The sequence below is a fragment of the Acipenser ruthenus genome, chromosome 9 (assembly GCF_902713425.1).
Source record: "Acipenser ruthenus chromosome 9, fAciRut3.2 maternal haplotype, whole genome shotgun sequence".
NCBI classification, from domain to species: domain Eukaryota; kingdom Metazoa; phylum Chordata; class Actinopteri; order Acipenseriformes; family Acipenseridae; genus Acipenser; species Acipenser ruthenus.
The window spans coordinates 5,523,899-5,538,869 of NC_081197.1; the positions used below are offsets into that span (position 1 = coordinate 5,523,899).

At 38.8% G+C, this 14,971-nt stretch overlaps 2 protein-coding genes across 2 annotated transcripts; one reads left to right on the forward strand and one right to left on the reverse strand.

Moving 5' to 3' along the window:
• Nucleotides 1–1,060: 1,060 nt before the first annotated feature.
• On the reverse strand, nt 1,061–6,235 carry LOC117972959 (F-box only protein 40-like). The gene is made up of 4 exons (XM_034923538.2): nt 6,179–6,235; nt 4,695–4,724; nt 2,626–4,473; nt 1,061–2,004 (listed from the first exon to the last, which is right to left on the reverse strand). The coding sequence occupies exons 2-4, from the start codon at nt 4,695–4,697 to the stop codon at nt 1,801–1,803; spliced, it is 2,055 nt and encodes a 684-aa protein (XP_034779429.1). The 5' UTR covers nt 4,698–4,724; nt 6,179–6,235; the 3' UTR covers nt 1,061–1,800.
• A 1,374-nt stretch (nt 6,236–7,609) lies between these two features.
• On the forward strand, nt 7,610–14,635 carry LOC117405529 (F-box only protein 40-like). The gene is made up of 4 exons (XM_034008646.3): nt 7,610–7,695; nt 8,534–8,607; nt 8,709–10,607; nt 10,855–14,635. Exons 2-4 carry the CDS (start codon nt 8,605–8,607, stop codon nt 11,056–11,058), a joined length of 2,106 nt encoding a protein of 701 aa, XP_033864537.3. The 5' UTR covers nt 7,610–7,695; nt 8,534–8,604; the 3' UTR covers nt 11,059–14,635.
• The last annotated feature ends 336 nt before the right edge of the window (nt 14,636–14,971 follow it).

Below are 14,971 nucleotides of genomic sequence, written 5' to 3' on the forward strand. Positions count from 1 at the left end.
ATTGCAGGTGTTTAAGACACTATCTGTGCTTTTAACAATACAAAATCTTAAAAATGACTAACTGAAATGAAAAAAAAAAAGTCAAGTATTGCCAACAGCCCAGCACCACCCTAGTAACATCCTATAAGGGTAAAAATAGTAGTGATTCTATGCACTGATAACTTTCTTTAATTATTATTATTATTTGTTTATTTAGCAGACGCCTTTATCCAAGGCAACTTAAAAACACTGATTTAGAAGGCTTTACTTTAAATATAGAGTTTGCTAATCCTCCTATGGCCTGATCTATCGAATGCTATTATTATTATTATTATTATTATTATTATTATTATTATTATTATTATTATTATTATTATTTGTTTATTTAGCAGATGCCTTTATCCAAGGCGACTTACAGAGACTAGGATGTGTGAACTATGCATCAGCTGCAGAGTCACTTACAACTACGTCTCACCCGAAAGACAGAGCACAAGGAGGTTAAGTCACTTGCCCAGGGTCACACAATGAGTCAGTGGCCTAGGTGGGATTTGAACCAGGGACCTAATTGTCATTATAGATTACATTAATACATGTAGGGATATTCTAATGACATTAATCCTTATTGGTATAGTTAAACTATTTCACTCACCTCTTTATCTCCATTAATCAATGTCATGCAACATTGATGAAACATTCATACAAAATAAAAAAAAATGAAAAGAAGTAAAAAGAAAATTGCCAATAATGTTTGGTAGTTTGAACCACACCACACATAGATTTGACAGGACAATGGCTCCCCCACTTGGTTCAGATATTTTCTGCAGCTGGATTACTATTAGGAAGCATGCATCCGTCTACTGTAACCAGCTTTATGGCACCCTGCATTGTCTTCACCGCTCTCATATCATGACTCCACTTCAGTTCTGCCACTGATGTGTTGTAAAGACACATTTCAAATAAGATGGTACAACTAATTTGGCTTCTTCTGTTATTGACTGAATAACACATTTTAATAGACAGATATACATTAAATACGTTTTAATACTCATTAGACTACTGGTAAAGAAGTCAGATAGTCTAGAACCGTTTTTGAACTGTATTTATATATAAATGAAATACATCTTCTTCCACATCTGTTAAGAATGTTCTGGTGATCCTTTCCAATTCCTTTGTAGTGATTAGGCAATACTGTAGCGTGTCCCCCTCTTGTGGATGCAAGTAGGAACTGCATCAAAACTGTAAATCATAGTGTTACAAATAAAAAATAATTATGTGCCACAATTTGCAGTAGCACAGAAGAACCCTTCATATAAAGCAAAGAGGTGCGTTCACAAAAATAAAGTACAGTGCTGGTATGTAATCTTTTTGCATTTTGTCTGCATTTTCCATAGACACCTGGCAGTGCCTGGGTAATTCCAAACATGATAGTTTCATACTTGTATCATATTCCTTTCTGTTTCTCTATGCTTTTGTCTGCATGCTGCTTTACATGTTCATTTACATGTATACACAATTGATTTTCAACAGTTTTTGCAAAATTGGCAGATGTTAGGGGAATAAACGTCATAGTGAGTATTGTTTCTCGTAAGAAATTTCAATCTCATCTTAAAGAAACAACAACCACAACAATAGCTTCATCTGTCATACTGGGCCCTATTCACAAATCTGTACCACACAATTTGCTTACTGAATTTGATATTCATCAAAATGTTGAATAGAACTGAATAGCAAACTCTATTTCATTAATAAAACAGACATCAAATAACAGCACTGAAGTTGAGTGGGAACGATCCCCTCCTTTACCCCTGGTCACCCTCGCTCTCACGGCTTTGGTAGAAACATGGATACCAGGGTGCTCCTCTCTTGTGATTGTTCTTTGGTCCCACACATGCTGGCCAGGGGGACAGGCTCACTCTTCTGTTCAGTCACATAGAAAGGGCAGACCTTCAGGTGCTCAGACATGGAGGGAATGTCATCAAAGCACCAGCTGTCTACAGTGGAAAATAGACAACTGAACTGCCAGACCTGTGTGTGAGAGAGAGAGAGAGAGAGAGAGAGAGAGAGAGAGAGAGAGAGAGAGATGAGGGTACTGTCTGAACACAGTTCACAGTTTTGCTGTAGCGTTGATACCACTGAATAAAAGCATTCATTTCCAGTTAAAATCAGTAAGTGCAGTTATGATGGCAATTTAATTGCTCTCTGCAGTCTAGTGCCAATACTGACAGTAATTTAAAAACACAGTTCAACATCCTACTGTGAAAAATCTGACCCAGCTGACCCAGGGAAGACAGGCAAGACTGGAATGACAACTGTGCATGACGGCTCGGCCTGTCCACTGACCTCAACCACCATGGTGTCCTGTGCATTACATCATTCATTTTAACCAAGGCATAATTGGTAAAACCTTTCACCTTTCGTGGGTGAACACATTGAGGAAGTTTTATTAAAATGTTATTTAAATTCCCAAATGTATTTTGAATCTAATCAAGTTGTTGGGGCTATTTTAAATAACATTCCGAATAATGTTCAATATGCTGATATTTAACAGAAACTATAATTTTACAGACATAGTTAAATCATGAGTTCTATCTACTACAAGCATCACATTGACAATGTGCTGACATATGCACGTGGTCTATCGCTTACCTTCTTCCTTGCTCTCCAGGAAGATCCTCCGTGTGAGTATGTTTTCTTTTCCCATTTCAGACTGACCATACCTCGCTCCTGAAGCAGTGTGGAACAGACTTCCCTCATGTACGGAGAGACCTGGGCTAGCTGGGACAAAGCCAAGCTATCCAAAAACCCAGCAATGTGCTGCAGCATCTCAAAGGGCAGGCTGCTCAGAGACTTTCTTGCAGGATTAGTTTTCACACTCTCGAAGAGTAAAGGGGAAACCTCTGGCTTGATGGTGAATGTGCTGAGTTCCTGACTGTAGGTAACTTTAGCCTTCTGTCTGGCAGGACGGAACTTCCTTTGGCTGTAGGTGCATCCGAGGTAGGACAGAGGGCAACGCTGCTCGAACCAGCCGCTCAGACTAGACTGGATATCCGCATGGACGTTCTTGAAGTGTGAAGCAAACTCGTCGCGTCTGAAGAAGTGGTGGCACAAGAAAGTGAACGCGGAGCAGGATTTGTTGTGCCTCGTAGTCACGCTCTCAGCTTGAAGATGAAACTTGAGGCACGGGTTGCTTTCTGCTGTAACGTCAGCCAATGAAGCACTGGTCTTAAATGGTGTGGATTCAAATAAATAGGTCTGTGTCCCAATGTTTATACTTATTCCATCATCTGATAAGGTTTCCGAGATGAATTTGCCTTTTAATTCTTTTTCCAATGAGCAAACCAATGTAGCCATAACCACATCACATTTTGGTATATCATCATCCGAGACACCTAAATCAGAGGTGTCTATCCCCTTGGTTTCTTCTTTCTTTTCTTTTATTGAATCCCCAACGCGATTCCTTATGGCCCGGTAGCTGGTGGGAACCTTAAATGAATGGAGAGTCTGGACAGGTATGGGTTCCAGGCTTCCATATACAAAGTCTTTCTCTCTTGGGGTACAGGCACTAATCTGTCCAAAGCGAATTAGCATTCTTCCATGGTGCACCAGATACATGTTGAAGTCCTTTGAAGCGACCTCGCTGCTCAGTCTCTCCAAAACTCCATCCTGCCAAGGTGCCAGACCAGATTTATCATGATTTAAATGTTCCTCAGCATTAGCCTTTTTGTTTCCATTCTTCTGGCTGCTGGTTGTCTCCTGTGTCTCTGCAGAGTTTTCAGCGTGCTTGCAGCTGTGCTTCTCCTTGCTAAACATGCTTTCCCAAGCATTGTACTTGCCCAAGTTTGCCACACTTTTGTCATTTGCCAAAGCTTCTTGCTCAGCTTGGGTCATCTCAGGAACTTCTTCCCCACTAAATACCCTCCCCTTGGGATCTGTGAAGTCACTGGCATGAGCAGAAAATGACATATCAGGGCATTCTCCACCCACTGCCCCTTCAGCTTCTAGTCCCAAACTTTTATCTACAACTTCAGGGGCTTCTAGTTGTTCCATCAACTCGGGAAAGAGGGGTCCCAGTTTTAAGGAGTTGAATAGAGTTCTTTGGTCTCTTAGAGTCATGGACAGGTCTAAATTCTCCTCTGAGTATGGTTCTTTCATTACATTCTCGTTGAGAACGGTCTCTTTTTCTATCAGAGGCCAGCGGTTCCATTCCATGGAGCAGCTCACAGTGCTTGCTGGACAGACCTCCAGATGCTTAGCGAGTTTGAAACGGAGCATTGAGAACGGGCAGCCATATTCAGCATTAAGGCAGGGGACCTTTTCGTGCGGGCACAGCAGTTTGTGTTCTTCCTCCTTGCACATATGGAAAACCGCTCCACAGTGAAGCCGACAGTTTATCACCATACAGGAGACTGATATATCTATAGGGGCCTGGCATCGACGGCTGAAGCATTTTTCACAGTGTCTGTGTTGGCCAATGGGGGGTCTTTTGTTTCTTCCCTAAACACGATTCAGCAAGAAATGAAGGCTCTTATTAATCAAAATGAAAAGGCAGATTACAAAAAAGAATTGAAACTAAAAAAGAAATAAGCCTAGTGTCCAGCTGCTATTTAGAGAGAACATTTAATAGCCTTATATTGGCAGTCTAAAAATGTTACTGTCACTCCTAATTTACATAACTAATTATAATTTCAGTTGTCAGAAGGAAACAGAATACATACCATTGCTGCACCACGTGAATGTCCTTGAGTCTGTAAAGATACAAGATGAAATTAACTGAAATGAATCATATTTTAAATGATCTCTAAAAACCATGAACTTGTATTGGACAATCGTTTTTAAATTATTTTGTAATACATTGTTGAAAATGAATGTGACTCTGTACTCTTTGTATGTTCACTACCTACAAAGCTTCAGCTTTTCATACTATTACTATAGACCAGCAGAGCTGAAACCATATTGTGTGATTTCTTTTGAATCAGGAAGTTCCCAAAAGAAGCAGACAACTAGGACTACAAGCACTGATAGCACCAGGAAGATTTTGATACAGAGAGAAAAAAATGATTTTAGTTAATCAATGCTGGAGCAGCAGAACTCAGAACCACTCATAATGCTTATTATTATTTAGTCATTTAGCAGACGCTTTTATCTAAAGCGACTTACTGAGACTTGGGGAGGAATTAAGAATGACCAACGACTACTGCTGCAGGTCACTTACAATAGGACCTCGGTTTTACGTCTCATAAACAGGTTGTTGTAAAGTTATAACCATTTAATTACTACACATGCAGCTTGACAGAGTATTTTAGATGTTCTCGCATAGGTTTTTTAATCTATTTTCCTACCTCATATTACCCACAGAAGCACTGCCACTGAGGTATTGAAAAAAAGGTAAATACAGTACATTGCACTTAATTAAAATTCCTTTATACCAATTAAATTACTGGTAATTTACTGATAAAAATTACATTATACAGCACTTTATAATAAAGGGTAAGTAAACAAATAAACACTGTACAAATAGTCAAGATATCAAGTAGTCAATTTTTTCTCAAAGATTTGTGTTCTTAACTCCATAGTAAAATAATAAAATACTCACAACAGTTTTTCTATTAAATGTCAATCAGTTCAAAGTTATATTCTTATATGTTTTATTCCTTCTGGTCTTGGAATAGCTCAACCAAATGTCTAATTTTCATAATCCTGAACTTCCAGTTTCAACTAACGGTAGATTAGGCATTGAAGTTTGAACTGTTTCCTTTGTTTGCAATTTAAGGTAAAACCTCTGGATTTTAAAATGGAAGCACTCCATGCAATAGTGGCACAATGCTGATCTTGTGGATGCACATGTTTGTTGATTTGTATTATTACAAATCAACATGTATGAAACATGGATTGTACCAGTGCTGCAGGGAGCCTAGTTTAAACTCTTCAGAGTGAAATAAATCAATTAACAGAATACAATGAGCAAGAATCCACTCAGAACACTGATGTAACAGCTGCTCATGCAGCTAGGCTGTTTCTTCTTCCTGTCACTCTGTTTAACATGATTTTACTCTCAGAGAATGTGACCTTACTTCTTCTCATGCTTAATTCCTTTTGCATTGAAACCGGTATTGTGTTGTTTTTTTTTTCTGTTTGAGATTTGCTAATGAAGCAAACATGTATTTAAAGAAGCATAATACTGTAGCAACATTATTCTTACCTGTTTAAGTGTAAATCTAGGTCCTGTTCTGAAGAGGTCTTGCGGATGTGCATGTGTTTGTGGATGTTCATGTTAAAAATAGACCTGGGCACAAGCAGATAGGGGTAACGTGACTGTGCCACTTTAAGAGCAGCTCGTGTTACCAAATTCTTAATTATTTTACCGTAAAATACATAATAACATGGTCGTAAGCACTCTGAGAACAGGATGGCACCCATTAAAACTGGAGTTAAACCATTCAAAGAATGTCAGTCTAATGTGTGTGTGTGCTTTGGCATTAGCAATCTGCTAATGCACTCTAAATATCACATGTATCATGCGTTTACTGGATTAAAGCAGTAAGCATATATATTTCTTTCTCCTAGTAAGTAGTTCTCAAACCAAAAGATATGCTGATGGTACTCTGGTGACCAATTGACGTTAAAACATAGGGCAGCAGTAAGATGAATCACAGCGCAAGCTCAGACCATGACAACAGCAATGAAATGAGCTGACTGAAAGTAAGATACCAACCTCATTGAAAAAAATCATTCAGGGCACACTGAGGGGGGGCGGAAGGAGGTGGGGGCGGCTGCTCTTGCCACAGAGAATCAACTCGTGGCTGCATTTGACGCACTGCTCAAAGCATAGGCTTTTCACCTTTATTACATCATAGCATAGACCGGTAACGCTGGTACTGTACACTAGAAAGCAAAACATTTTACAAAATTCTCAACAAAAGTGGCCTTCATTAAACAAAATGGAGGGCCACATAACAGTACTACACACACTTTAATCCTCATTTAAACTTTTAAAATTAGCTAAAATAGCTCATTTGATATACCACTGAACTTCTGTTAATTCTAATGCATATACTGTACATATTGTAATAGGTCCCCCTAGCAGATGATGTAATGTATTTTTACTATAGGTTTAACTGCTCTTAGTTGAACTCGATCTTAAATGTAATTACTTACTGTATTCTTTATTTTGCTCTTATTTGAATTTTATCTTATTTTCTACTGATTTTACTGTACTTTATAACTGCTCTTACCTGTAATGTGATATTCTGTAATGTAATATTCTATAATATGATATTTTATAATGTGATACATTGTACTGTGATACTTTGTAACAACTGTAAGCCATCCTGGATAAGGGCGTCTGCTAAGAAATATATAATAATAATCTGTATAAGACACAAACTTAAACATGTGACTGTTGCTGACTTTTAAAAAAAAAAACATATAGCATACATTGCAAATTATTGTATTATTAAATATAAGGTGAAGAATCTAGTTTGAATTAATACCAGTGCTCATAACGCCTTGAAACAAACTTGTAAACCACAACCAATAATGCACAGCAATCTTTGGTCTGGTAACATGAGCTGGTCGATCACAGTCACATTACCACAGTCTGATTGCATGTGCACTGGTTTATTTTTAACATCGTGAACACTACAGACATTTCAACAGCAAGGCAACTTTTCAACTACTGTACAGCACAGGACTGAGACTCTCTTAACATTTGCAGAGGTAAGAATGACATTTTAATCGTGTTATGTGCCACTAAATCAAGACCCTTATGCCACTTCTTACTCTCAAAGACAGTTGTTTTTGCAACAACCTATTGAAAACTTGAACCAAAACCATAATCTCTGTTGCTTTAAGTAAAATGTTTTGCATGAAGGCCTCTGTTTTATTGTTATTTTATTGTAACAGCTTCTTAATAGTCAAATGATAAAACTGAATGCTTAATGCCTAACTATGAACTTCATTGCAGCTGTAATAACATGACCTATAAAGGGTTGTGTAACTGTGAAATTGGGATGTACTTTTTCAAAGGTCATCATGAAACCTTAAGTAACCATTAAACGCTGAGAATCTATGCGATTGTCATTGGTTGATATTTAAAGGCGAGAGAGACTGCTGTGAGCAGAGTGTTTGGCAGAGTTTGTGGACAGGCATTGTTGTATGGCAATGCAATGATGTCATTATGCATTTCCAAAATGTCTGAACTGCAGTATGGGTATAAATGCTTGCAGTACTTAACAGTAAGGGATCCTTGAAAGATAGTCCAATGTGTGTGGAGGTAGCAGCTTCCTGTATCCTTCTAAGTCTGCTCTGGGTCTGTCATCAACAGACCAAAAACTTTTAAAACTGGTGTGTTACTTTTGCAAGTTAGCATCTTTAACATGTTAAGACATGAATACCAGTGGCAGTCGTAATAGGGCCTTTAAAGTATAGAGGCATTTTGTTATTATTAGGATGCAAATCATTTCTAAATGCAGCTTTACAGCCACTGACATTGACAAGTCTAAAGACTCCAGAGATTCATCGGTTAAGTGTCTTTTCTTCTTTTTCTTCTTTTCAGGGATAGCTTTTACTCTTTGGAATGCTCTTGTAACCTTTTTGTATGCTCACAGGAATCCAGTTGGTGTAGCAATGGTAAGTCTCCTGTCTCCTGTCTCCATTGACAAATAGTGGAGATTTATTTATTTTTAATTAGAGCTTTTACATATTTATATCTTTTTTGCTGACTTCTTTAGGGAAAAAACAAAAGACCTGGCCAACACAAGCACTGTGAAAAATGCTTTAGCCTTCGCTGCAAAGCCCCAATAGATATATCAGTCTCCTGCATGGTGATAAACTGTCGGCTTCACTGTGGAGCGGTTTTCCATATGTGCAAGGAGGAAGAACACAAACTGCTGTGTCCGCACGAAAAGGTCCCCTGCCTCAATGCTGAATATGGCTGCCCGTTCTCAATGCTCCGTTTCAAACTCGCTAAGCATCTGGAGGTCTGTCCAGCAAGCACTGTGAGCTGCTCCATGGAATGGAACCGCTGGCCTCTGATAGAAACAGAGACCGTTCTCAACGAGAATGTAATGAAAGAACCATACTCAGAGGAGAATTTAGACCTGTCCATGGCTCTCAGAGACCAAAGAGTCCTATTAAATTCTTTAAAAATGAGATCCCTCTTTCCTGAGTTGACAGAACAAGTCCCTGAAGTTAGAAATAGAGCTTCAGAACTAGGATCGGAAGGGGCAGAACTAGGAGCTGGATGCTCTGGTCAAGCCACTGCTTCAGGAGGCAACATCTTTATAGATTCCGCAGGGACGGTATTTAGTAGGGAAGAAGTTATTGAACTGACCCAAGCTGAGCGTGAAGCTTTGGCAAAGGACACAAATGTGGCGGACTTTGAAAGGTATGACATCTGGGAGAATATGTTTAGCAAGGAGAAGAGCAGCTGCAAACACACTGAAAAGGCTTTAAAGAAACAGGGACACACAGAGGGTAAAGAAGAAGAGCAGGCTACATCCTGCAGTAAAGAACAGCAGGAGGAGCCTCAGAATGATAAAAACGGGGAGGCTGAAGCTGAAAGACATCTTGATAAGACAGGTCAAGCACCTTGGCAGGATGGGGTTCTGGAAAGGCTAAGCAAACAGGTCACCCCAATGGAATACAACATGTATCTGTTGCACAATGGCAGCATGCTGATTAACTTTGGCCAGATTGATGCCTGTACCCCAAAAGACAGAGACTTTGTTTACGGAAGCATAGAACCAATGGAACTCAAGAGTGTCCAAACATTTAAGGTTCCCAAAAGTTACCGTGCCAAAAGGTCATGCGGTGGGATGTCTTCAATGAAGAAAGAACACAAGGCAGTCGACACATCTGATTTAGGTGTCACTGATGATGAAATACCAACATGGGATGAGATTAGGGCTTCCTTACTTTGCTCATTAGAAAGAGAATTAAAAGGTCATGTCATCTCAGAGACCATGGGAAGTGATGGGGTGACTGTAGACTTTGGGACACAGACGTATTCATTTGAATCAACACCGTTTAAGCCAGATTCTTCATTGGCTGACATTACAGCAGACCGGAGTCCGTTCCTCAGTTTTCATCTTCAACCTGAAAGCGTGACTAACAGGCACAACAAAGTCAGCTCCGTGTTCACCTTGTTTTGTCACCACTTCTTCAGACGCGACGAGTTTGCTTCACACTTCAAGAACGTCCATGCGGATATCCAGTCTAGTCTGAGCGGCTGGTTCGAGCAGCGTTGCCCTCTGTCCTACCTCGGGTGCACCTACAGCCAAAGGAAGTTCTGTCCTGCCAGACAGAAGGCTAAAATTACCTACAGTCAGGAACTCAGCACCTTCACCCTCAAGCCAGAGGTTTCCTCTTTACTCTTTGAGGGTGTGAAAACTAATCCCGCCCTCAGAAAACGTGCAAGAAACCTGGACTCCCTGAGCAGCCTGCCCTTTGAGATGCTGCAGCATATCGCTGGGTTTTTGGATAGCTTGGCTTTGTCCCAGCTAGCCCAGGTCTCTCAGTACATGAGGGAAGTCTGTTCCACACTGCTTCAGGAGCGAGGTATGGTCAGTCTGAAATGGGAAAAGAAAACATACTCACATGGGGGATCTTCCTGGAGAGCAAGGAAGAAGGTAAGCGATACACGGATGTATATTCAGCATATTTTCACTGTGATATTTGTAGCGCCTTCAAACTTGATTTAATTTCAAAATCTACTTCTGTAAAACAGCATGTTATAGTTGTAGTGTCAGCAATTTCAATTCTCTACAAAAGTCCAAGAATGTTCTGACAGTACCGTCATCTCTCTCTCTCTCTCTCTCTCTCTCTCTCTCTCTCTCTCTCTCTCTCTCTCTCTCTCTCTCTCTCTCACTCACACAGGTCTGGCAGTTCAGTTGTCTATTTTCCACTGTAGACAGCTGGTGCTTTGATGACATTCCCTCCATGTCTGAGCATCTGAAGGTCTGCCCTTTCTATGTGACTGAACAGAAGAGTGAGCCTGTCCCCCTGGCCAACATGTGTGGGACCAAAGAACAATCACAAGAGAGGAGCACCCTGGTATCCATGTTTCTACCAAAGCCGTGAGAGTGAGGGTGACCAGGGGTAAAAGAGAAACAATTGAGAATGCAGATCAACTTTTTTTTAAGAACTTCTGAGAATTCTTAACATCAAGACAAGGCATGAGTCATTTGTTCTTTAGTGCACCATTCAAGGTTAATTTGGGTATACCTAATAGGCATCTCGTCTTTTTGAGATGGAAAAAGCGACCCCCAATTTAAATGTTCATATTTATTTTACATTTAAGTAGGGGAGTACTATTATAAAAGCTCACAGTGGCAGATATTGTGCAAGCAAGGTAAAGCAAGGAGTATGGTTAAGCATGATTAAAAACAGACCACTAGATGGCACTATAATATTGTAAAGTACAGTGACTTGAAGCGCAGACAAGTACAGTAGTACTGTATGGAGATCAGTAGCTGTTTAGGCACATGCAACCCATGCAATTGCATGGGGCCCCGAGGCAGCAAGGGGGCCCTTGTTGTCATGGCTCAGTTACTATAAAAAAAAAGTATGTGCTGTGTAATCAAGTAACTCACGATAAGCCATCTAAAAATGACCTAATTTCGACACACTACAATCAAAGTTTGCTTTCGCTTGCCGTCAGCGCTGCAAACCTGAGGGGAATACATGTATAGGTGTCTCACACGCATAGGGATGTGTGTTTCAATGTATGTAAAACCATGTGGGTCAAAAATGCGTTATTTAGTACATGTTTCAAATATTTAGTACACGTTTGACTTTAGTTCGTGGTGTAATTCTAATTATTACACATAGTCATTTGGCCAATCAGATCACTGCAAATGAAATGAGAACCCATGAATTTAAAGAAAATAGTATGTGTAATAAATTATCCAATTAAAAGTCGCCATATAGCTGCCATTCCCGCCCAATCAGTGGCGGTATATGGACTTGGCATTTGGTAAACTGACCAGCACCTACGTAGAAAATGCGTATTTCATTTACATTTATTTAGAAGACGTGGTATTTTATGTCTTCTGATTGGTCCAAATCAACATGTGTACAGAATATTTGAAATGCATGCTTTTTGACCCGGATGGGATTTCATATTAATGAACCTTGAAACATATTAAAATGAATGCCAATGTATCGTCCTCGCCTCTTGCGATGCTCGACCACGTCTACAAGGGGAATCTGCTGGACCTGCATCCTATCCTCAGTATGGCCTTGCGTCTGGTTTTGACTATCTATCAAATTAATCCAAAACTATTTACTTTCTACAATGTCGCTGGAACGTTTGACGGGACTAGGACATCGATCCTGCACCAGATTTGCCGAAAATGGGATTATTCAGGTATGATTGCAGACTTTGCCGCAACAAAAGGTTACTTTCTAACTGTCTTGTGAGTGTTTTTTTGTGTAGCTGTAGTAAAATGCAATACAAATAGTCATTATTGCTCTGTTTGAAAGTCATGGTATCATAACGTAGTATTACTGGTAAGAATAGGGAATAGGGGCCCCGGAATGGAGCTTTGATGGGGCCACTGCGGAACAAACACAGCCACTGATTTCTGATTGGTCTAGACATTTCTAGTTGAGTCGCTTATTCCAACACACAAACTGTCCCTCTGAATAGCCATTTTAAAATCTGACAGTGACTTTAAGATACAGTACAAATGTTTGGAGTAGGATTGTGATTATACCAAGGATCAGGTTTATGTCTAGTTGCTCTCAGACATGTGGATACATCTTTACCTATTATTGCCCTTAAACCGATGCAAGGTTACTGGAAGTTCACTGAAACGGAAAACTGTTTGTTTTTCGACAGCCCTAACAAAAGAATAATTAGGTTCATGTTAAAAAATGTTGGTGGAACGGTTAAGTGTTGGGAAAGGAATTAGATGTCTCCCAAAACACAGCCTTTTCTTCTGCATTTTAACAGTAATTGGTACTGACATCCTAATGTTTTGTGTAAATGACTAAATCCCTGGACATATTTAAAGTTTGCATTAAACCATATCCCTAAGATGATAATCTTATTACAAACACTAAGCTTATACAGAAACACTCATCAATCATTTACAACTTCACACAGTTTATTTAAATGGGAGAAAACTAGCTGAATATTGCGCCAGCTACATTCTGTTTCAAAGCATTTCAATTATGTTTTTATTTCACCCCATAATCTTAATCCTATTACAAATGCAATAAACATCTAACTAAACTAATCCGCACATATTTAAGTGTAGATAGAGGCAGAATACATCTTCCACAATTGAAAATGACCATGGATCTCGGTTGTTCTATTAAGCCAATTGCTATCTGTAGTTGGAGATTTAAGACGTAATTGTGGATCACATTCTAATATTTCCCAATGTTTTGAAATAATCATTTTTATGTCATTTGAAATATAATTATACTCAGTAACAAATGTAATTCTATCTGTATTTAAATAATTACATTTCTGTTCTTTTTGGTGCTGTAGCTAATAGATTTCTATTGTAGCCTCTATAATAGAACTGGTTTTGCATCTCTTTCGATTTAATTTGAAAGTCTGAAGTATTGTTGCAATTCTGTTTACCATAATCAACACACCCAGAAAATGAATTGCAGACTGGTTATATGCCATAGTAAATTTTAAAGTTGGGCTAGTGTTGTTTAAATAATCTTTGAACAAAAAAAACGTCTTTTTCAGATCCTGTCCATACTAATATTATGTCATCAATGTATCTTTTTCCAAAACATAACATGCTGTAAGCGTGGATCAGAAGCAATGTCATTAAGATGTGGTCTTTACCAGCAGCACATAAAAAAGATTTGTGTAATGTGGCGCAAAGGCCGAGCCCATAGCTGTACCTTGTATTTGTATAAAGTATTTAAATAAAAAATAATTAGATGATAATATGAATTCAGTTAATTCTGAAAGTAAATCAGTAGGCTGATCATTAGGTTTACTTGCAACATGAAACAGCATTGCATCCACCCCATCTCTATGTGGTATATTGGTGTAGAGGCTTTCAACGGCAAATGAATTCAAACAAGCTATTTGCCATTACTTAAATATTACATTATTTAGATTTTATCCATGAAAAAGTCTAATCATTTAAGGCACTTACACACTAAAATATGATTATAATTTTTGGTATCCAAGCCACCTGCTTTCACAAACGCCTCTAGATACACTTAAAAAAATCAACAAATTGACTGAAATAGAGTATTGGTCTCCCTGGTGGTTTCAAAGAGTTCTTATGTATTTTAGGTAAAGTATAGACAAAGCGCATAATGGGAAATTCCACTTTTAAGAAGGCCAACTGACTCTGTGTGATTGAGTTATTTTTCATAGCATTATTAAGAATCTTGTCTCTTTTTTGTTTAAGTACAGAAATTGGGTCATTAGTGAGATGTTCATAGAACTCTGTGTTATTTAGTTGTCTTTACACTTCAGCTACGTAATCATCATTATTCTGTATTATTATTATTATTATTATTATTATTTATTTCTTAGTAGACGCCCTTATCCAGGGCGACTTACAATTGTTACAAGATATCACATTATTTTTTACATACAATTACCCATTTATACAGTTGGGTTTTTACTGGAGCAATCTAGGTAAAGTACCTTGCTCAAGGGTACAGCAGCAGTGTCCCCCCACCTGGGATTGAACCCACGACCCTCCGGTCAAGAGTCTGGAGCCCTAACCACTACTCCACACTGTTGTATTACAATTGACCCCCCCCCCCCCACTTTATCAGCAGGTTTGATTATGATTTCACATTGTTTTCCAGTTCTTTGACAGCTTTTTTTATCAGGTTTATTCATATTTGTATATTTACAACTTATGCGTTTATTGATTTTTTTCTATATCTTCCTCCACTAATTTACTAAACGAATGTAATCAGTATAGGGTTTAATGCCCCTACCAGGAAGAAGCTTAGATTTTTTCATAAATTTATCAATAGGTGTAAATGTAGGTAAGGT